The sequence below is a fragment of the Musa acuminata genome, chromosome BXJ2-10 (assembly GCF_036884655.1).
Source record: "Musa acuminata AAA Group cultivar baxijiao chromosome BXJ2-10, Cavendish_Baxijiao_AAA, whole genome shotgun sequence".
NCBI lineage: Eukaryota > Viridiplantae > Streptophyta > Magnoliopsida > Zingiberales > Musaceae > Musa > Musa acuminata.
Window position 1 is genome coordinate 24080781 of NC_088347.1, and position 22546 is coordinate 24103326.

General features: G+C 39.7%; 4 protein-coding genes and 1 long non-coding RNA gene across 6 annotated transcripts; 1 reads left to right on the forward strand and 4 right to left on the reverse strand.

Annotated features, from left to right (window-relative positions):
• Positions 1–274: 274 nt before the first annotated feature.
• On the reverse strand, positions 275–1129 carry LOC135625656 (uncharacterized). Its single transcript, XR_010492157.1, has 2 exons — positions 956–1129; positions 275–691 (listed from the first exon to the last, which is right to left on the reverse strand). It is a non-coding gene; the product is annotated as an uncharacterized LOC135625656 (long non-coding RNA).
• Positions 1130–6019: 4890 nt separating this feature from the next.
• LOC135624568 (glucosamine inositolphosphorylceramide transferase 1-like) lies at positions 6020–9009 on the forward strand. The gene is made up of 4 exons (XM_065128314.1): positions 6020–6501; positions 6604–6726; positions 6977–7144; positions 7246–9009. The coding sequence occupies exons 1-4, from the start codon at positions 6280–6282 to the stop codon at positions 8935–8937; spliced, it is 2205 nt and encodes a 734-aa protein (XP_064984386.1). The 5' UTR covers positions 6020–6279; the 3' UTR covers positions 8938–9009.
• Positions 9010–10158: 1149 nt separating this feature from the next.
• Positions 10159–12971, reverse strand: LOC135624569 (uncharacterized protein C6C3.02c-like). 2 transcript variants are annotated; one of them, XM_065128315.1, is made up of 5 exons: positions 12790–12971; positions 11497–11564; positions 10965–11039; positions 10686–10861; positions 10159–10475 (listed from the first exon to the last, which is right to left on the reverse strand). In XM_065128315.1, exons 1-5 carry the CDS (start codon positions 12963–12965, stop codon positions 10377–10379), a joined length of 594 nt encoding a protein of 197 aa, XP_064984387.1. In that variant the 5' UTR covers positions 12966–12971; the 3' UTR covers positions 10159–10376. The 2 variants fall into 2 exon arrangements, with proteins under 2 accessions (XP_064984387.1, XP_064984388.1); XM_065128316.1 differs by having other exon boundaries at positions 11497–11538; positions 12790–12906.
• Positions 12972–13876: 905 nt separating this feature from the next.
• LOC135624570 (pentatricopeptide repeat-containing protein At1g59720, chloroplastic/mitochondrial-like) lies at positions 13877–15702 on the reverse strand. The gene has a single exon (XM_065128318.1). The coding sequence runs from the start codon at positions 15623–15625 to the stop codon at positions 13982–13984; it is 1644 nt and encodes a 547-aa protein (XP_064984390.1). The 5' UTR covers positions 15626–15702; the 3' UTR covers positions 13877–13981.
• Positions 15703–16319: 617 nt separating this feature from the next.
• Positions 16320–21802, reverse strand: LOC135624571 (FAD synthetase, chloroplastic-like). Its single transcript, XM_065128319.1, has 5 exons — positions 21525–21802; positions 20329–20501; positions 19351–19486; positions 17255–17430; positions 16320–17173 (listed from the first exon to the last, which is right to left on the reverse strand). Exons 1-5 carry the CDS (start codon positions 21692–21694, stop codon positions 16677–16679), a joined length of 1152 nt encoding a protein of 383 aa, XP_064984391.1. The 5' UTR covers positions 21695–21802; the 3' UTR covers positions 16320–16676.
• Positions 21803–22546: the final 744 nt, after the last annotated feature.

Genomic DNA, 22546 nt, shown 5'->3' on the forward strand with positions numbered 1-22546 from the left:
TAGGGTTTGAAAATATTGTAAAAGTGCAAGAATCATGATCGATCAGAAACTAAAGATGCTATTTTGCTAGCGTTTCATCGTCAAATGCTGAGAAAGGTTAAGGAATACGTGGTTCACTTCCTCCCATCGTCATGTGCCAAGAGATCTTACGGAATACGTAGTTCACTTCATCTCTTCGTTGTATTACTCATTGAGAAGCTTACTAATTCTCCTAATTATTGCCAGATAAGAGCCACGGATTCCATCATGAAAAGCACGCCAAGTAATCGTAAGATATCAAAGTGGATTCGAAAACATTTCATTATTTATTCAAAGCAACACCGATTGAGAAGGATAACAACGATTATGACAATCATGGCAAGCACCATAAATTGTTATCGTTGCTTATTTATTACACCATTCGATAGATAGGAACACGAGCCAGTGCCAGTGCATACACTTAGTTTGGCAATGAGCAGTGAATTCCAATAGCGTCAATGGCTGTACCAGCTCGCCCAAAGAAGCCCAGAATCTTACCCCCATCCTCTAAGGTAAGGGCGAAAGAACTGCCAATCTTGTTGCCTGCACTTATGGGTGTACCCATGTTAGTCTCAAGAGTAAGCGACATCACAATTGCATGTCGCTGATAATTGGATAATGCATGAAAATATCCGGAGATAGAAGTGAAGTACTCGTCCTCCTTGAGGGTGATCTACAAAAAGGATCAAGGATTTGATGAGAAACAAACAACGGGAAAAACAAAACTAATTGAAACACATCTGATAGTGTAATATATTTTCAAGAGAAATTGGTTTGACTAACTAACGTGTTGCTTGAAAACATTGCTCTGGTTGAACCACTTTATATGGTTGGACAAAGACACGAAGTTGATAAGTGTGTGTATATATATATATATATATATATATATATATATATATATATATATATATATATATACATAGATGTATAGATATACCTCCTTGGAAGCGCCGGTGGTGATTCCACGTTTGTCGGTGTGGGAATTACCGTTAAGAATGTAGGTAGTTTCCAACCCCACAATGTTATCTCCATAATAGATTTTAAGTTTGGTAATGTGGTCGGCTTGTCCCATATCCCACACATCCCCTCCGTTGCCACCCCATGGCCCCACCTTCACCATTCTCCCCTGCGTGCATCAGAATAAACACCACATGTCATCCATCCATCTTTGTTGTCGTATATGAGCAAGTGTAGTTGAAGAAGTCAGAAAAGGGATGGAATTTTTAAGACTAACAACGCCACTCACCATATTAGCAGCAACTGAGAATAATGAATGGACGGACGCGCACACTCCCTTGGCGGCAGAAGATGCTATTGCAGGACTTGGTGCTGGGAGGAGCATTGGATGAGGGTTTTCATAGCCCACCATTCTAGTTTGGATAAGTATGAGCTAATGGATACAGCAGGGAAGAATTGCACTCCCAACCACCACCGTCCTAAAATCTCACGTAAACGAGAAACATGCATATTCCGTGCTCTTCCTTCTTTGTTATTGCATGCATGCATGCAGCGCAATTAACGGTTTGCTAGGAACGAGAAGTGAGGACCACGATCTCCTTCCATTAGCTAGTAAATATAATGAACATGAATACATTGGCCAGGTGGTTCAACCCCTCTATCTCCTTCCCTTGGCTGAGACGACGAGCTCCATCGTCATCTTGTCCTTGTGGATAACCTCCAATTACAAGGCAGGGTGGATTTGGTGGTCGGCCGCCCATCCTTGGGATCAGAAAGGACGAGCTGCTCCTGCCTGCCTAGTGTTTAGAGCCTCTAACTTCTTCATCTCGTACTTGTCATGACAAAGGCATGCCCATTATTATCGCGAATGTGAGGTGTGATTACGAAAATTATCTATCAATAATAATCAAATAACTTTGATTATGAACCAACAAACGTTAATCGATAAAGAATTGTTTTTATACTAGAATTTCCTAATACGAATCCTATTATTAAATGGTGAGCAGCCCCACCTCTTGACTTAATGTTGGTTTTTTTTTTTTGGAACTGCAGGGAAAAGGGGAAGAGAATAGCAGAGGAAACTAGGAGTATATTCAATCTGCAGTGCTTTTGATTGATCCATTTAATTTTAAAAAAATTGTACTAAAAGATAGAGTACAAAATTTTTAAAATAATGAAAAAAATTATCATATCCTAATAAATCTTTTCATCCTAATCTATCTATTTAAATATAATTTTTTATCTTTTATTTTATCTAATCCTAACTATTTGAATTAATCTTAACATAAATGTGAACCATATCATTTATTTCTATCATCATTACTGAAGTTTAATTTTTTCGGAAAAAATCATATTAGGACTCTAAAATAGAAATCAATCCTAGCAAAAGCAACTATCAAAATGGAGTATTAGATAATATATCTAGGTAACGAGAGTTACGCACTCATGCATTTCAAATCTAGCATTTTTTGAAGATGTTAGATGACGAACCTAGTAAATATTTTGACTCTTTATGGAAAATATACCGAATCAAATCTCATCGTTGCCACTTACATTTGTTTAGAAAAAGAAAACAAAAAAAAAAAACATTGTGACAATGATCATTCACAAAGTGTTCGCGCAAGAGTTCCAGGTTCGAACATGAACACGAGTTACAATAGCTTGTAGTGGCTCTAGAGAGCACAAAATGAGATCATCTATGCTCACACTACTCGTTCCCCTACTTTTCCTTTCCATAAAATTATGGCATCCATTTTGGCTAATGACAAGGTTCATAAACTTGATAGGTCTGTTCAACAGATAAGTTATATATAAATTCAATGGACAAAACCTTATTAAGAAAGGTTCAAACATAACCGTGATGGTTCCTTTATTGGAATATATGGTGGTTTAGGATATGTTTTGCATGATTTAGTCGCCATGTTACCTTTATTGGTGGTTGATAAATACATGATGAATAGGTTTGAAATGTTATATCAAAGTCTATGCACTATTTTCTCGGGTTAAAGGTGAAGGATAAGATGAAATTTTTATTTCATAAACAAAGTATATATACTCAAAAAATCCAACATGATTAATTGCAAAGCTATAGCTACTACATGTTTGGCAAATGCAAGATATTACAGAAGTTTAGTTGGAGGTTTGATCTATCTAACTCATACTGGACCATATATTACCTTCTATATTTGTATAGTATTTATGTTTATGCATAGCTCAAGCAAACATCATCTCGGAATTGTTAAAAGAATTTTGTGTTATATTGTTGGAACTATAAATTATGACATTTGGTATTATCATAATTTTAAATATAAATTATTTGGTTTCATAGTGATTGGACAAGAGCTTTGGATGATAAAAAGAGTACTTCAAGTAATATTTTTAGCCTCGGATCAAGAGTTATATTTTGGAGTTTAAAAAGGTAAACAACAACTATATTATCGATATCAGAAGTCGAATATGTAGCTGCAACATTAGCAGCTTGTTAAGCAATATGATTTAAAAGACTTCTTAAATATCTTCATTAAAAAAAAAAAAGCAACTAAAGTATTTTATAATAATAAAGTCACAATTATAATGATAAAGAATCAAACATTTCATGAAAGAAAGCATATAGAGATATGCTATCATTTCATATGAGATCTTATAGCAAGTGGAGACATAACAATGAAATTTTATAGCACAGATAAACAAGTTATAAATATTCTCTCCAAGTTACTGATAATTCAAAAACATATTTATTTTATGTCTCAGATCGTAGTATATAAATTTGAATCAAGGAAGAGTATTAAAAAATGATACATAGATATGGTTGTCATGTTCTATGTAATTATATCCATATTTTACCTAGATACCCATGATATAGAAGTTATGGGATAATTCTTACACCTCACTCAATATTGGGTAACATGATGGGATGAGATAGTTATCACTAGATCATTTAAATAAGATCATAGTTCATTAAGGAAAATAGTATACTTGAAAATATTTTATAGGTATTCTTAGTACCTCTTGTTTAATATGGATGACTAAGACACAAAACGTGTGTTCAATTAGGGATAGTGCAGTAAATACCAATTGCCTCGATGGCATCGATGGTTAAACTTTTACGTCCCAAAAAGCCTAGAATCTTACTCTCATTCTTTAGATTTAGGGAGAAATGACTACCAATTGCATTGCCGGTGCTCAAAAACCATATTGTTCGAGATAAGTAAGCCACCACAAATTGTGTCGAGGTGGAGCAAAGGCTTTTCAAATAGGATTGTCCCAAGAAGAAGACCGCTGCCATATAAGGGAGATATCGGACTGTGTCAAGTGAGATCCAACCACTCGAGTTATAATCCTCCCATGAACAAGGAAGAATTAATGCTCAAGAAAGAGCTAAAGATAAAAATATCAAATGAGAAGATCAAGTTTAAACATGTTTCCCAAGAGAAGATCGCACGCAGTTCCTATCACGATCGAACAGATAGCAACTCGATTTGAATGAATTAGTATACTTTGACTTGACTGCAGATGTGTCAAGAATTCGGGTTTGATTTACTTAAATTGTGATAGTATATTGTTTGACGATTTAGAGTGATAGTTCACTCATAACCATTTTGATGAACTATAAATCGATCAAAATTGTTTTGACGACTTGTGAAACTGTTTGTTTCGTTCCAATGCCATTTGGTGCAAACTTTTCAGTGCACTGAATAAACTTGAACCTAAAAATATATAGTCTTCCACATAATTCCAACATCTTAATTCCTGATCACTAAAGAAAGAAAACCCAACACACATTGAAGCGATTATTATTATTATTAGGAAAATATACTCACTGTGAAACTAGGAAATAGTGCATGATGCTCTTGTAGGGATACTTATATCGAATTACTTCTCTTGGATATTTATGTGAATTGTTATATTTTTATTAAATCTTGATACTTGTTTTCTTAACCTTTGGCATTTATTTTCTTTTTTAAATATGGTTAATTTGATCTGAATATATAGCATTGAGTAGGTAATATGGTGGTATTATGAAAAGAGACCTTAGTAGGTCCTCATATTAAAGCCCAAAAGGATGCAAAATATGGGCTGCAAGTGGGCCCAGTAAGCCTGCAAGTTTCAATCACTTAATTTATATTCTGCAAGTGTTTGGGAGGTAATCACATTATCACCTAATTTAGGAAGCTTCCATTTTCTTTTCTTTAATTTGTTTTGTCTTTCTTTAAAAGTGTTAGTTAATTTAACTAATAAAAACATTATTACAAAGCCTTGGGCACAAATAAATTATAAAATCATGTAATCATTATGGGCGAAGGTCATGATCGAAGCTAAGAAAAGTTATATACGTCATCTCATCATAAATAAAATTATGAAATCGTATATCAAAACTAGGGATATGGAATAATGGTTTATCAGCTTAGTCTTCTATCATTGCCACACTATCTGTTTCATTGTTTTGGCTCTAAGTGTCACATCGATCAAATGGAATTGAAGTATTAACTAATTAAGAACGACATGTTAGTTAAGCATTAATGATTTTTTATAGTCGTCAACATGTCAAACCAGCTTTTATCGATAATGATTTTGAGTAGTAGGAATTATGATTTCTACGAAGTTTACGGATCGTTGTGCTTAGAAAATGGCTGCATCATATCTTATGTGAGCTTCCTACTACATGTCTTTGTACCCCAACTATAATATGTGGCTTGCATACCGATCCCTCCACTATTTAATTGAGGGGGAAGTCAAAAGTAATCCAAGTGCTATTAGGATCCCTCTCTCATTATCCCCAAGAGAGTCTTCTTTTGATCTAACGATGCTGTTCTTAGCTTCTCTGATTTAAAATGCCGTGAAGTCGATGAATAATTCAAGTGCTTTCTTTGTAATGTTCATCGTCTTCAATTTTTTATTGATTTAATCCCGTATTAGAAGAATATATCTACTCATTCCCTTTTCGAAACATCGTCCGTGTGGTTGATCGGAAGCTTTGAGATTCGGGATGGCGGAATTTTTTTGGCCCCTGATGCTGTTCTAGAACACGGTGGTGGGCCCTTTTTTTTGTCCTCTTACGTTTCTTTTCCATCGCGGTCGCCGAGTCCACGAAGTACTGCGAAGAAATCACACGTCAAGAGAAGAAAAGTCAAACGAAGCAACTCTCCCGATGGTGGCGACTCCAACGACTCCACCACCACCACCACTCCATATGATGCGACTGGCTATGCGAAACTAGTCTACGAAGCAAATGACTCCGGCTTATCACTACTACCGGTAACGGCGACGGGGAGTAGAAAGGAGAAAACCACCAAGAAGAAGGAGATGAGTACGGGGCGGAGGTGGCGCTCCGACACCTTCCTCTTCGTCGCCTCCGCCGCCCTCCTCCTCGGCTCCACCGCCGCTCTCTTCGCCTGGCTCACCTTCTCCCCCTTCCCCAAACCCCTCCCCCCCTCCTCGCTCGGCTGCCTCCCCGACGGCGAGGGGTCCTGGTCCGTCGGCCTCTTCTACGGCCGCTCCCCCCTCTCCCTCGGACCCATCGAATCCGTAATTACATCATCTCTCTCCTTTGGGTTTGACTCTTCCGTTGGGTTGACTTTTCTGATTCTTGATTGTGGGATGTGTTTGGGGGCCGCCGGGATCGCGCAGTGGAACGTGTGGAGCAACGACACCGCGGCATGGCCGGTGGCGAATCCGGTGGTCACTTGCGCTTCGGCGTCGGATGCTGGCTTCCCTAGCAACTTCGTCGCTGATCCCTTTCTCTTCATCCAGGTCAGTGAATTAGGGAGAAAGTTGACCAAGAGGATAACCTTATCATGTAGTGTATGAGTCTGAGCAATAGAGAGAGTTCAATTTAGCAGTAGCTTACTCTTCTTCTTGAGGTATGGAAGTACTTATCACTTCTAACACAACTATTATGTTCGTTCTTGAGTGGCTGAATTCATTTCCAACATACACGCATGAGGACATTAGATCGTCTAATCGTTAAACCACATCTTTCTGCTCTGTTACTTCTGTTCAGGGTGATGTATTATATTTGTTCTTCGAAACCAAGAACCCTATCACATTGCAAGGAGACATTGGGGTCGCTATCAGCAATGACAAGGGTGCGACATGGCACCACTTGGGCATCGCCCTGGATGAGGAGTGGCACCTCTCTTATCCATATGTTTTCAGCTACCAGGATCAGGTCAGATCGTCCTCTGCCTTTGACTCTTAAAACAAGCAGAGAGCCATTTTATCCTTCGACCTGATGCTTAATCTCCCTAGTAACATGTCTTGGCTCCGCAGATCTACATGATGCCTGAAGGCAGTAAGAAAGGGGACCTCCGGCTCTACCGGGCAGTGGAATTTCCACTAAGGTGGCAATTGGAGAAGGTCATTCTTCAGAAGCCCCTCGTAGATTCATTCATCATCAATTACCGAAGTCATTTTTGGCTTTTCGGGTCAGATTTCAGTGCTCCTGGTGCCAAAAAGAATGGAGAGCTCGAAATCTGGCACAGCAGTTCTCCCTTAGGTCCTTGGTCACCGCACAAGCAGAATCCAGTTCACAACATGGACAAGAGCTTAGGTGCTAGAAATGCAGGACGGCCATTCACCTACGACGGCGAGCTGTATCGGCCGGGACAAGACTGCGGTGATACATACGGGCGGCGTGTACGTCTATTCAAAGTCAAGGTTCTCACCAAAGATGAGTACGAGGAAGTCGAAGTTCCACTTGGTATCGACGAGCCCCAAAAAGGCCGTAACGCTTGGAACGGAGCTCGCTACCATCACCTAGACGTGCAACAGCTTACGACGGATCGGTGGGTCGCGGTGATGGATGGCGATCGAGTGCCTTCGGGTGATGCTGTTCGCAGGCTTGTTATAGGCTACACATCGTTCGGAGCTGCTATTGCACTGGTTATGCTATCAGGGGTGCTGCTGAGCGCAATCAAGTGCAATCTGCGCTTGAGCCGCTGTCTTCCGTTATCAACAAGGCGAAGCGGTCTCACTGGGGCAGCACAAGAACGCCATCTTCAACTCTATTCTAAGCTTAGATGGTTGTTCAGCCATTTGAACAAAATGACATCTCGCTTCAGATCAGGAGGAATAAGACCCAACACCTGTATAGGCCGGTCAGTTCTAGCTCTCTTGTTTCTGGCAGTAGTTACACTAACTTGTGTTGGCACCTATTACGTATACGGAGGCAATGGTGCAGCGGAGGCTTACTCGCTAAAAGGGCACTACTCTCAATTCACACTTCTGACGATGACATATGATGCTCGCCTCTGGAATTTGAAGACGTACGTGAAGCATTACTCAAGATGCTCATCGGTGCGCGAGATCCTGGTGGTGTGGAACCGAGGCCAGTCGCCAAATGTCAGCGAGTTCGACTCCGCCGTGCCGGTCAGAATCCGAGTGGAGAAGAGGAACTCTTTGAACAACAGATTCAACGTCGATCCATCGATACAGACACCGGCAGTTCTCGAGCTTGATGATGATATCATCATGCCCTGCGACGACGTGGAGCGTGGATTCAAGGTCTGGCGAGACCACCCTGAGAGAATCGTAGGATTCTACCCGCGGCTCGCGGAAGGAAGGCCATTGAGGTACCGGGACGAGAAGTATGCCCGGAGACGAAGGGGGTACAACATGATACTAACCGGAGCTGCATTTATGGATCATAGGTTGGCATTCGGAAGGTATTGGAGCCAAGAGGCGAAAATAGGAAGGAATATAGTGGATGAGTACTTCAACTGCGAGGATGTGCTTATGAATTTCCTGTATGCAAATGTGAGTTCGTCGAGGAAGACGGTGGAGTATGTGAAGCCTTCGTGGGCGGTAGACACATCAAAGTTCTCAGGAGTAGCCATCAGTAGGAACACACAGGCACACTATGAGGTGAGGAGTGCCTGCCTTGCTAAGTTCACAGAGGTATATGGAGATTTGGCTGCCAATAAATGGAGATTCGGTAGCAGAAAAGATGGTTGGGATGCATAGCAGTAGCAGCTTGGCACCAACTATGTAATTTTGTTCATGTAACTTCTTACTTTGATTAAAAGTATTCTATCATATCCAACTAAAAAATTCATCAATGCATTTTACAACCCACAAAACAGAGATCAAAATGGCGTAGTAAGACCAATGCATTCACCAACATATTTATACATTATGTTCATGCCTCTAGATGTCTATGAACATAGAGATAAATTGACAAAACCCTACACATGATCAGGATAAATGCCAGCAATCCTAGATTCACCTAGTAATGTATTACCAGTTTATGAGGTTTAATATAAAAACTAAGAGAAAGAGACTGCAAGAAAATAAAAGAGATTATTGGGGAAAAATATTTTACATAAACTACTTCTGCATCACTCTAGATTGTTCAGAATCTTACAAACAAGAAGGAAAACAAACACAGATTAATAGATGACTCAAAACACATGAAAATAAATAAACCAATAGAGATAGATGGCTCGCCACAAATTCAGAAATCCATGTTGCTGGTTCGTATGCACATTATTTTAAAAAGAACAAGTACCGAAAGCAGGAAACATTAATTGTTAAAAACAACACAAAGTCACTAACCTTTTCCAACTTTGCAATTAAATTACGGTCTGCATAGCCCTGATCCAGGCAGAATTCATATAATTTCTTTGAGATCTCCTTCCTCTGATGATAAAGATCATATATATAACAGCTTTTTTGATGAGCAATACAAAAAATAGGCCACAGTGCTTCACACTCCCCATCATGAGGGTTATTTTCAGCTATAAATCAATGCAATTTTCTTATTGAGATAACGTTGTAGTTTGCATGATTATCCAGTATAAGTAAAACTGGGAGTATCTGAGACAATGAGAGCTAACCTTCTCTTACCTTTGCCTCAAGTTCTTGAAGAGTTGGCTCACCGTTCCGGATATCTAACACGGCTGGTCTTTATTTCAGGCATTTCTGTGAAAATAAGAACCTAATATCTTCAACAACCAGTGAGTTACAATGGAACACACAAAGGTGTTATAAGATATCAGCAAAAACACAAGTCATCTATTACAATTTATCAATGAATAAACCAATAGACAGTAGCAATACAGATTAATTAAAATGGCATATATATATATCACATTCGTAATATTTGATGTGTTTGAGTCATCAAATATCACAAACCAAATTGAATAAGGTAGGCCCCCAATTCATCAGCTCCTGCTGCATGAAAAATTCAAGTCCAAAACAGCAGAAATGTCATCCAAAACTATTGAAAAGAAACCATACAAAACAGTTCACATCTTTCATCATGTTTTGGTTTATCGAGATTTGTCAAAGAATAGCGGTCATGAACCACCTTATTCCATATAAATATTACACAATGTTCCACAGCAAAAGTATCAAAATCAATGAAGACTCCTGTCCCACTAAGCAGTGGTGTTTCTGCTCTATCAGATCCCCACAACACCACCAGAGCCTCGGCGACACTCGTTCAGCATATCCAAGTAGAACTGACATTTGCTGATATCACTCCCAAAGTTGTTGATGCACTGTTTCACAGCACATTCCATCAATTAGAACAAGGGATTTACCCTTGACACTCGGTGTAACAGACAATAAACAGCTCTACTATTACTATCCTACATAAAGTAAACATTTGAATTTAACTACTAGAGCCATGGCTCATAATAAGTCAAGCCATATTTCATAATATCAAACTTGGTATCCTCAGCGAACATGAAAGAGATTAATGCACTTACATCTTGGAAGGCTTTGGAATGTGTATTGCAAGCATCGGAACCAATAGAACTGCTCAACGGAGCTGCAGTAGCTGCTGGGGCTGGAGGGGCAACCATCTCATGTTGAATAGTACGAGGGCCAAGCACAGAATCAACCGCCCTGTGTGCAATAGCACTTCCAGTACCAAAAGCAATGCCTACAGACAGGAACAATAACTAAAACCTAAGAAGCAATAAAGTATGTTTCTTAAACATAAATGCATAAAAAATGATGAAAGGGATCAACCAAATGCCACTAACCATCTGCTATAGTGGCACCAATTCCTCCAAGAGCTGATCCTCCTTGAACAGGTGCTGGTGGTGGTGCAGAGCGAGCTGCAGCAAAAGAAAACATTATTGGCGATACGCAACAAATAGACTTAGGTGCACCACAAAAAACTCCACAAAGTGTGTGTGTGTGTGTGTGTGTGTGTGTGTGTGCAATTAAAAAAAAATGCTCGAACTTAATTTAACATAGGTAAGAAAAGGTTTCACATTCTAGTTTATAATAGCAAGCAAGGATCATTAAGGAGATTGTAAATGAGTAGCAGATACTTGGATATGATGAGCTCCCAAATATGACTAAATGCACTAAGATGGCATATATGTATGTAGTAACCTATGTAAACTAGTAGCCGTACAAGGTGATGATGTGAACACATTACTACTAATGTATCTAACTTTACCATCATCCAGCTGCATTCACAACTAAAAGCATAAACTCCAACAAAGATGTAAAGAACATATTCAAAATATTAGGTAGATCTCGAGAGGAGAGAGACAGATCAAGTACCTGGCTGCGGCGGGTTCCTTACTGGACGAGGGGCAGTGCGTCCTAAAATTGAGCAGAGAAAGTCAATACTGGAGAACAAATTAAACATTAAACATAGACACTTTGAATAACTAGAGATGCATCACAAATAATTCACAACTCATTAGACCAACAGATGTATTTCCACCAAAATGAATAAAGAAAAATATTCACAATATGAGCATCCAATCTCCCACATGATCTGCTTTGACAAAAGTCACAAGGCTTATCCAACAAAGACATCCAAGTTCATCTTTATTTTTAGGCATATCAAGCAAGAAAATATTCATTATATACAGATGACTTACTATTATTAATCACCAAGCAAGAAAATAAGCAGGTTTTTGCTTTTGAGAAGCAAAAACCTCAATGACAATCCACTCAGTCGAGTATTCTTATCACTTACTGCAACTACATCATACAAAATCATCAGCGGAGTAGTCAGCTATAGTGACTCAAGAACAATACTGTTAAAGCCAATTAGAATTGTCAGATGGCCCTGTTACGCTTGGCGAACCTTTTTCATGTGCACTTGTTTGATAGGCTTTCTGAATGTTATATTCAACAATTTAGACGCTAGATGTAGTAATTATGCTCAAGCAGATTGAAGAACTCAATGTAACTAAGGAACAACAAAAGTGTACATGAAGACGTGTATAAATAACAGAAGCATTTAACAACATATTATGTGTTTCACAAAGAGAAGTTACAAGCCAAAGCCATAGATTTTAAATTTTCACAAGAAATACTACATCAAATTGGCAATGCTTCCAATTAGAACTTACTCAAGTCTTTCATAACTAGAGTTAAATCTCTTGGATTTCGATCACATGGTGCGAGCCATGAGACAAATCCTAGTAACACTAATTGTCGAGCGATGTTTCTTCATGCTTGTCGTATGCAACCAAAATCAACACTATTAACTCCAATTACTGAGACATCTTTTCTATTGGTATAAAAGAAGAAGATGCCAGAACGAAAATCCAAAAAATCGTACCTTGAAACAAAAACTCAGTGATCCAAAAGAAAAAACGATAAAAAGCAAAATCGAGCGCAAACCTTGAGGAAAAGGTTTAAACGCATTTAAAAAAAAACTGTTGATCATTCTGCATGACAAGATCAATAACAGAACAACACAAAATGATCACAATGACAGCCAGTTACTTGATCGGATAGACATCCAGAACACCTATTCTCGATGATTTCAAAACCAGCGACAACAACAATCTGAGAACTTATTGGCAACGACCTGCTTGGCGGACCAAAGGGCGTTACCTCCAGAGCTTCGGCGAGGCATCGTCGATCAGGGGAAGAACAAGATTGGGATATCTACTTTCTCGATGAATGGAAGAAGAATGGGCGGTTATTATATCCACATACATATTATAGGGCGAACGGTATTCCAGAAAGAACAGGAAGTTTCCAGTGGGTCGGTTCTCCATGGAACGCATCCGTCCGTTTAATTTCGATCCGACGAAGGATAGAGAAAACGTCTGTTTCGTGCGCTCCAAGTTTGGTCCATTGCGTTGGCTTCCGGACCTTAATTGCCGAAAAGAATGACCAGGCAAATGTCGTACTGACGTGGCAGCAGCGAGAACCAGCTCCCATTCTGCGTGGATCCCACGCCATAATAAAATTATCAAAAGGTGAAATTGATCAAAAATATTTTTGAGTTACTTATAAGACGAATTATCGAAAAAAAATTAACTTTAATTATTTTTAAGATAGCACCTAACTTTAAAAAAATTAATTTTTATATAATAATTTTTTAAAATAATTATTCTATTCTTATCGGTTATTGCTCGTTTGCTCAATCCCTAACCATACCTCCACCTCCACGATAGTCTCTCCACCCGAATAAATTCCTTCAATTGTGACATAAATGAAGTCGCACTTGAAGGCAATGAATAGCGAATGTCTCCTCCTCATTTAAGCCTAACAATCGTCTCTCTTCTCCTCTACGTCATTAAAGTTATCTTTTCACGTTCTTGCACAACTCATTTATAATCCTAATGCAAGGAAAGAAACAACGGTGATCGTTATGACCCCTCCTTCATGCCAGGGTTGTGAGTGAGCGAAGACGAAGTTGATGGAGTTTGCAAAAGCAACGACGACTCTCACGCCCTCTCCTTTCTTGCATGAGGACTGTTGACAATATATCTGACGAGAAAAAAAGAAGGGGAGACGATTGTAGGGATCCAACGAGAGCGTAAAAGTTATAGTGGAGGTGATGCATGGCATAAAGGCATTGACGATAGTGGGTCGACGTAGATAGAGATAAAATGATCTTTTTCATCCGACCAAGATGTTTTTCAAGAAATTCTCAAAATTTTTTTTTTTTTCAAAAATTCATCCTAAACTATATATGAATAATATTTTTTATTTATGAAAAGCCGGTATTTTTATCCACGACGAATTCAGATGCAGTCCGCTAAATTTACATGAAGGGTATATCCTCCTCCAAATCTCACCAGTAATCCTGGCAAGAACAAGAACCATCTTTAAACTCATGAAATCTGATCCTATCTCTCACCACGATCTCCACATCGTACACCCTCGAGATCAGCTTGATCATGGTGTGGCAATCTCTGCAGACCCTCAAGTTCTTCAGCACCCGAATCGGCTCCCCGGGCTTCGCATCGAGCAGGCCGAAGGCGATGGCCAGCCGCTCGCTGTGCAAGCGAAGTGAGTCCCACTTCACACTGTCGAGTTCAGCCACCAAAGGTGCTTGTGATGAGTCCGGCTGGTAGCCGACCATCGAAAGCCTGTGCTCCACTTCATTTAGCTTCTCGTAGATCCTGTTCGATTGCGGATGGCTTGTGTCGCCGGCGACGAACTGATGCACCGCGCCGTCCGTCTCGATCGAGCTGCAGCCGGGCTCCTTCTTCACTCCCTCGTTGCTCATCAGCCGACGAACCGAACCCACGTCGTTCCATCTGTTCGCCGAGGCGTAAACCCTGGAGAGGAGCACGTAGACCCCGCTGGAATCGACGTTGTCGGATTCCAGAGCTTGCCTCGCCACTGATTCACTGACTTCTACTCCTGCATTCTGCTTGCAGCAGGCGTCGAGAAGACTCCTCCAAATCACTGCGTCGGGCTTGCAAGTCATGCTCGAGACGAGGTCCAGAGCCTCGCCTACGCGTCCTGCCCGAGCGAGAAGATCAACCATGCAGCCGTAGTGTTCGATCCGAGGCTCGATCCCGAACTCGCGGACCATCGAGTCGAAATACCTCCGCCCATCGTTGACCAGCCCGCCGTAATTGCACGCGCTCAAGACGCCGACGAACGTGATCGAGTTCGGCCTAAATTTCTTCTCGCTGGCCAACCTAGCAAAGGTATCGAAGCACTCGTCGACGCGTCCATGCATCGCGAAGCCCAAGATCATTGCGTTCCAGGAGGCCAGGTCCCGGGCAGGCATTCGCTCGAACACTTGTCTAGCCATCGCAATCGAGCCGCATTTCGCGTACAAATCGATCAGCGAATTGTTAATCAAGACGTCATCGGCGATCATTCTGTCAAACTTCCTCAGCACCAACGCGTGAGCCCACATCCCCAGCGACAGAGCCGCGACGGCCCCGCAGGCTCCGATCACGCTCTGGATCGTATACTCGTCGGGCGAGAACTCGTGCTGCATGGCCCTGAACAGCGCGAGCGCCGCGTCGTACTCCCCATTTCCGACATGCCCGTCGATGGCCACGTTCCAGGAGACCCGCGACCGAGATGACATCCCGTCGAACAGCTTGCGGGCGAGGGGCATGTGGCCACAGGAGGCGTAAAAGTGGATAAGGCTATTGAGGGCGTAGAGGTTGCCGCCGAAGCCGAGCTTGAGGAGCTGTGCGTGGATCTGGAAACCCTCGGGGAGGGCGGAGAGGAAGGCGCAGGCGGTAAGGACGGCGGGGAATGTGAAGTTGTCCGGGCGAGCGGTGGGGAGCATGCGGCGGTAGAGCACGAGGGCGAGGTGCTTGCGGTCGGGGGATCGGGCGCAGGCGCGAATGAGGGCGTTCCATGAGACGGAGGAGGCGGTGGCGTTAGCGGCAGGAGGGCGGAGGTCGGAGAGGGGAGGCAGCGGTAACGGCGGTGGTGGAAGGGCGGAAGAGAGGGAGGAAGGCATGGTCGGGAGGAAGAGCGTGAAGACATAGTGACATAGAGATGCTTGTTTCTGGATTTGGGGATCGAGTCTGTGTGGCCAAGAAGAAGGGTGAGTGAGTTGGGCCGCCAAAACAAAATCACTTTTAGATATTTTTTGGGCGGTTTACGTGTGCATGGATCCGAAGCATATTTAATATTAGATATTTTAATATAACATATATATACTCCTATTTTTCAGTAACATAGTCATCAGTTTCTCCTGCTTTTGTCTATGAATGATTTTATGATTTAGCATAAATATGAGGAGACATATAGACACTTGCCTTTTATTACTATGTTGAATGTAATGATTTGATTGGTACAGGGATTCATGTTGAATATAAATTTGTCTAAGGTTTTCCTTCTTATTTATGCTTTATGTGAGTTATTCAAGGAAAGCTTTAAAGATATTGGGATCAAAAGAGACTGTGAGCTTATCATCTTTTAGCTTAATAACTCAACTTCTTTGTTCATTCATCACAGTTCAAAATATTTTGATCAATATAATATATTTAACTAAAAGTGTCAACATAATCTCTTAATCCTATATTACTTGTATACTTAATTAATTTTTGTTTTAGAAAAACACATATAATATCCTCATCAATAATCTTCGCTTGACAACAAATGTTGTTAGACTCGACTCAAAAAGTCCTTTAGCTGCATATGGATACATATGGAAGACAACAGAGCAGTATCACATCTACTTAGCTAGCTAAAGCAAGATACGAATGAGGATTACAATCTAGCATTATGTTGGCTCAATTTTTCTCGTCCTAGAGAAAATTTTTTGACACTTCCATTGCTTAAAAGAGAAATAAAAATATGAAGCATCCACCGCTACATTCATTTTTTTCTCCTGGACCATGAACACATCAAACTAGAACTTGTTTGTTCACTCGATGAATCACCATCTAGAACGATGGTGCTGATTGTAGGAGGAGCTGTATAGGGTCCACATTTGTTGGTCAAATGAAAAGAACACAATGTCTTGGAGATCTACAAGGATCATTCAAGTCCCACAGGAGCATCAGCTATCCGAATTCTATACCAATGAACTGATGATCCAGGGTGATATCTTGTGCTTCCAAGCTCTCATCATCCAACTCTATATTGATGTTGTCAGTATCAATGACCACACTCGCAGGTCCAATGAGCTTATCATCCACAAGAATGGTGCAATTGTAGTATGCACCATCCTTTGGTGGCTGGTTCAACATGCATGACCTGGGAACCAAAATCTGTTTCTGTGAGCAAAACTGTTTATCCAAAGACAGCACGAGCCGGTGCTTTCTACCAAGAAGCTCCGCTACATAATCCACATCGCCCATAGCAAGAGCATGCCGAACACGTGTAGATGATACCTGACCTTTGTCACTGGAATTGATGCTTCCATAAGCACCGTTATAGGATCTTTGGTTCTTGTCCATAACGGGGCTTACAATAAATGCAGCCAAACCATATTCTTTGCAGAGTCTCACCAACTCTGATGCATCACCAGATGCCTTGTATCCAAATCTGTAATTCTGACCTGCAACGATGTACAAAATTATCACTATATCATTCTGTAATTGTGGACAAGCCTTAAATCCAAAAAGTGGTTATGCTATACCTGCAACTACTCCACTTACTTTTAGCTCCTTAGATAACTTTTCAACAAATTGCCGTGGGGTAAGATGCCTGACAATTGAAAATTGAACCTGGTATTCCAAGGGAACTTCATTACCACAGTACGGAGCCCAGGAAGCGAGTACACGCTTCCTGTCACATTGTGCAACTATAGGAGGCCTGTGCAGAAAGTTGAGACAGCTTATAATTCCTAAAGCCAAGACAAAGTAGCTTCAAGCATGCAAGTAACTTATCAATAGAATGCAAAAAACTAGCAAGTTCAGATAAAATATCATTCAGAAGCAAATGAATGAAAGTGGCATCATTTAGAAACAAATGAATGAAACCCAGTGACAGGAGGCTGGAGAGAAGACATCGGAATACCTCACGAGCTGCACGATTGTGACTATTATAAGGCTATTCTACACTTCATTTTTCTGCCTACTTTCCACTTTTAACAGCGCAGTTATTATTGGGTTCAATTTACTTGTCACACACTTGGATTTTGGGCACACGGAGCATTTAAGATATTATGAGCAAATACATGGTAAGCTTTACACACCAAGAAATGCAGCATAAAGTGGCCAACTGGGATATTCACGAACCACAACAGTCATTTATGAATGTGTGAACATGACAAGTCATCATCCATCTTAAGCTTAATGTGGACAATAGGTAATAGGTACCTCATCTCAAAGGAAGAGGGAGTGAATGAAAAATCAAGCCAGACACAGAGGCACGGAAAAAGCAGATGCAAGAAAACTTCAAAACATGTTGCAGACATCTAAAATTAACAGATTTCCGATTAGACTCATTTTTTTCTTTTTACTACTTTTGTATACATACATCTATGTGTGTGCGTGTTACAAAACACTCATAGGAGAAATATGCAGATAATGTGTTTTACTAAGGGATCAGATCCCTGATCTATAGGAAAACACCTTTGGATACAGACCATCCAGCTACTTTGATGGTGGTCAAGTTCATTCTTGTGTTGTTTGCCTTACAAGTAACTGCAATTCGACAAATCCTGTTGTGCATCAGCTATGATGCAGATCCCAATACCAAGGAAAGACAGAGAACTAAAGTTTAAGCACCAAGTAAATTGGGAACTGAAAATAATACTCATAGCCAAGGGCAAAAGCTAAAAGCTCAGTCCAACAAAGGACCAGACCATGCTAACTTTTGGATATCTGAGAACACTGATAATAAAAGAGATGAAGGAACGAACATGAGATGCTATCCAATCCCAAGAATAGTTGCTTAACTCATGGTTTTAGTCAATATAGATTTACAACTCAAGCAAATCCTAAAGGTGATGGTATGAACTCCAGCCTTTTTATTAAAAATTAAGATGTCTAGAAGCTCCAGCTCCAACATACCAAACTAGATTAAAAACAAAAGGTGTAATTCTAGTGTAGTTTTGAGTCAAACATGCATAAAAGGAATGGCATCTCACAGAAAAAAAAATTCATGGACCTAATCCTTGAGGCCCTGAAGTTTGAATTACTGCTAATCATTGACCAGATCACACATGCTACAAAAAGCATTATACGTATTTATAGATCAGAGTATGTACCCAGGTTTCTAACAATTCTAGGATATATAAGATTGCAACAACTTGTGCTATGAATTATATTTCAGCAAAGCCTCAAACACCAGTCGAATAGGAACATACTGACTGGTATATAGTGGTTTGACCAAGATACAGGTCAGTACAAGTAGGTATTTATTTTTTTGCCATATCAGGCAATAAAAGTCGAATTTTAACCGGTGTACCATCTAACCAGTTCCTGAAATTGGTAACAGATACAGATATAGATATAAATCATTGGATTCAATTACCAGGATGCACCAAACTGATAGTTGGTTTTATTATTAGAGTAAAATTTGTTGCAATGCTTTCTTAAAATTATTAAGAATATAATCTTCTAGAAAATAAAAATATTAAGAATACAAGTCATTCTGCAGAACAACTTAGGAAATGAAAAGAACACTTTCCAGAGTTCACACTCATCAAAGAGGACGACAAGTACATAAGCCAAGAGAAGAAAAGCAATGTAATAAACATTTCAAATATTAGCATGCAATGCTGTGCACCTTGATTCCCAACCAAGTACTTCGGCAATTCCAACAAAAGAAAGGAGGAAAGGACTCCCAGCTTTTGATGCTTGTATGACAAGTTCGCGGTGACCAGTATGAAGAGCGTCAAACTTTCCTAAGGCCACTATACCTCCTACAAAACAATACAAATAAACTAAAAGAAATGTCCAATATATGCTGACTGCACTTCTTGAAGGCAAATAAAAAATATACATCGGCAAGAAAATGGCTAATTTAAAGAATAAAGAAGGAAGAAATTGCACTATTCAGATGCTACAGAATTGAGACTGAATGTTAAACATGGATTTTCAAATATCAGGGTACCGAAGCCCACATAAAGTGCAAATGATGAATGCCATTTGTTGAACAGATACTAATTAAAAAGAATATATCAAAGTTAGATCTAGGATTGCATATAGTGGAGAGCCCAAGAAAGTCACCTAGTGAAGCATATCAGTGGAAAGTTGAAGCCCTTAAAAGAGATTTAAGAATTTCTTAGCAAGTCAAGAAATTCTTAGAGAATCAAGACAAATCTAAATGATATTATGTTTAAAGAAAATTCTTATCTGCACCATAGTAAAGCACCCTGCCTTGCTATGCAAGTCATATGATCCTAGGATATTTTGCTATATCCTGGAATAATTTATTGAAAAAGGCATGTCTCATATGGCAACTGACCGGGCGATGGATTATGAAGTTTACATACCTTGTTACTTAACAATTCATCACATATTCAAGCTCAGATAATAGAAGCTAAATACCATAATATACATAAATAAATAAGTATAACAGATGTGAAAAATATTACTTCATCATATCATGTAAAGTGAAACATAACATAAGTCTCCAATTAAATAAGGATCACAAAAGAACAGATACAATACTGTGAAGTCTCATATCCTCTCATATATGCACAGATGATAAATTTGTCTAAAATAGTAGACATAAGAAATACGAATGTCGGAATTTACCTACCAAGCACACATTCTTGATCTGATCCACAATCAATAAGAAACTTATCTTTCTTCATTTCTTCACTACCTAAATTTGTTTCCTGTGGTCCACCTGAGCTAAAAACTCTTGCCATAGAATGTTGTACAACCTTATGCATCAGCAAGTACCTCTTTTTATTCAAACAACAACAATACCTGCAAAACAAGGTCATAGAGATTTAAAATTCAAATGCAGAAATTCTTAATTTTTTTTGTTTTTGTCGGCATAACTAGAGGCATTAGACCCCACATCGAGAAGATACACTACCACAGAGGACAAGGAGCTGGGTAGACAAGGCACCACAGCGAGGATTCAAAACCCTGAAGTAAGGTAACGAACCTGGGTACACTACCACCACGCTAGCCAGTTGAGTGTATTCTAGTCCACATTTCGTTAACATGTACCAGGCTCTTATTGACATTGAACATCTATAATTTGTTTATTCAGTATTAAGAGCAAGCAAGAGAGAGTAGAACCCAATAATAACTGTTTAAATCAACTAGATTCTTTCAACTCAATCTGTACAATGGACCATCTCTGTATCTATTCTAGCCCAGAATAGAAAGGCATGCTCTTGAGAATCTATAACAGGTTGTTTAAGTTTCGTATATTACCAAAAACCACGCAACAGAATGCCATTTCTTGACATATGAGGAAGATACTTTGCATCGTTTCTCTTGTTTCATTACCAACAGTAAATCAAAACCACCTAAAGTGCTTCTAATGATCGTGCTTTATCATCATATCTCATTGGGTCTCATCATCAACAAAAAAAGGTCCAGGGAAGCAGAACCTACCAAAAAGAAATGGCCTTTGGCCAAATCATGAATCTGCGACCACAAAAACAACACTCAAGCCAACTGAAAATAACGAAGAGCGAGCAATTAAATCAAAAGGGACGTCGGAAAATAAGGACCTGGACCGAACGGAGGGATAACCAAGAAGGTATAAATGTGAGTTTTCTCCTCCACCACTTCAATTATGCACGGTAAATGGCAAACCATTCGAACGCTTCTACTTGATCTATGTTTCTTTTATCCTCAACAAAAATAGCCCATGAAAACAGAAGCAACCAAAAGAAACAAACTTTGGGCAAACCACGAATCCGGAAACAAAATCAACTAAAACTCTAGCCAATCGTAAACAAAGAAGAGCAGGAATTCTTCTTCGAAACGAACCTCAACTGTTCGGCGACCCATGGAGTACACCTCCCATGTCGAAGCCTTGCGACGCCGCAACCAGTCGATCGAGGGGGGTTGTGGGAGCGAGGGAAGAGGGGCCAACAGGGGATGGAAGGAGGGCGAGCGGTCTGGGGAGCGGACTGGAGGACGGTGCCGCCCCGTTCCATTGCCGGCGGCCCCCCTCCTCTCTCTCTCTCCGCCCAGTTCCGGAGGCGATTGGTTGAGGGTTCAGCTTCCGAGCGACCGACTCGTTAAGTGCACTTCTCGAGTACCCTCAATCGTGCCTTCTTTCTACCCTAAATCTAATCCATTGACGGGTTTTGACCGTTGAATCTAAGTTGAACTCAATGGAAAAGGCCAAACACGCGTGAAATCAAAATAAATATATTTATATTATATTGAATAGAAACAAAACGTAAATTATTAATGGAAGTACAATCAATTAATTAATTAGTTTTTTTATTAATTAATAATTTAATTATTAGCAAACTTATTAATCAATATAATAATCAAATCAGAATTATTTAAAGTCAACTATATTTCATCAAATCCATAAAAATTATATATTTAGTTAAAATTTAATATTTTGAATTTTATTTATAATTTATATTAAAAAAATAAAAATGCTCTTTCTCTCTCCTCAGATACCACTGTTCACTATTAGTATATGATATAAATTAAATCAAGTGAGTTTGTCAGACAAAAGAAATCATTTTGACTTTCATGTTAAGGTTTATTTTCTTTTTTTTTTTGGTAGATTAAAGAAACTTGAACCCAAAAAAAAAAAAACTGGAACAAAAAAAAAGTTAAAACAACAAGAAAGGTCTTAAAAGAAAGATGTTAGCCATCAAGCAAATCAAACAACATTCGACCATCTGATTGAAGGAGGACAAAGAAACACTCATTTCATAAACATGACATTTTAATGATTCAAATTGTACACTTGAGCACAGGGAAAGTTATTTCAGGGCAAAAGCAGACTAAAGCCACACATTACATGCCACCCCATTAATTGCCTT

Coding starts and splice junctions, on each gene's coding strand:
- LOC135624568 (XM_065128314.1), top strand. CDS start 6,280: ATGAGTACGGGGCGGAGGTGGCGCTCCGACACCTTCCTCTTCGTCGCC. Junction 6,502..6,603: donor CCCTCGGACCCATCGAATCC/GTAATTACATCA, acceptor GGGATCGCGCAG/TGGAACGTGTGGAGCAACGA. Junction 6,727..6,976: donor ATCCCTTTCTCTTCATCCAG/GTCAGTGAATTA, acceptor ACTTCTGTTCAG/GGTGATGTATTATATTTGTT.
- LOC135624569 (XM_065128315.1), bottom strand. CDS start 12,965: ATGCGTTCCATGGAGAACCGACCCACTGGAAACTTCCTGTTCTTTCTG. Junction 11,040..11,496: donor AAGGAACCCGCCGCAGCCAG/GTACTTGATCTG, acceptor CTTTTGCTGCAG/CTCGCTCTGCACCACCACCA. Junction 10,476..10,685: donor ATTCCAAAGCCTTCCAAGAT/GTAAGTGCATTA, acceptor GCTGTGAAACAG/TGCATCAACAACTTTGGGAG.
- LOC135624570 (XM_065128318.1), bottom strand. CDS start 15,625: ATGCCTTCCTCCCTCTCTTCCGCCCTTCCACCACCGCCGTTACCGCTG.
- LOC135624571 (XM_065128319.1), bottom strand. CDS start 21,694: ATGGAACGGGGCGGCACCGTCCTCCAGTCCGCTCCCCAGACCGCTCGC. Junction 20,502..21,524: donor TGGGTCGCCGAACAGTTGAG/GTTCGTTTCGAA, acceptor CTTGTTTTGCAG/GTATTGTTGTTGTTTGAATA. Junction 17,431..19,350: donor GTACTTGGTTGGGAATCAAG/GTGCACAGCATT, acceptor CTTTCTGCACAG/GCCTCCTATAGTTGCACAAT.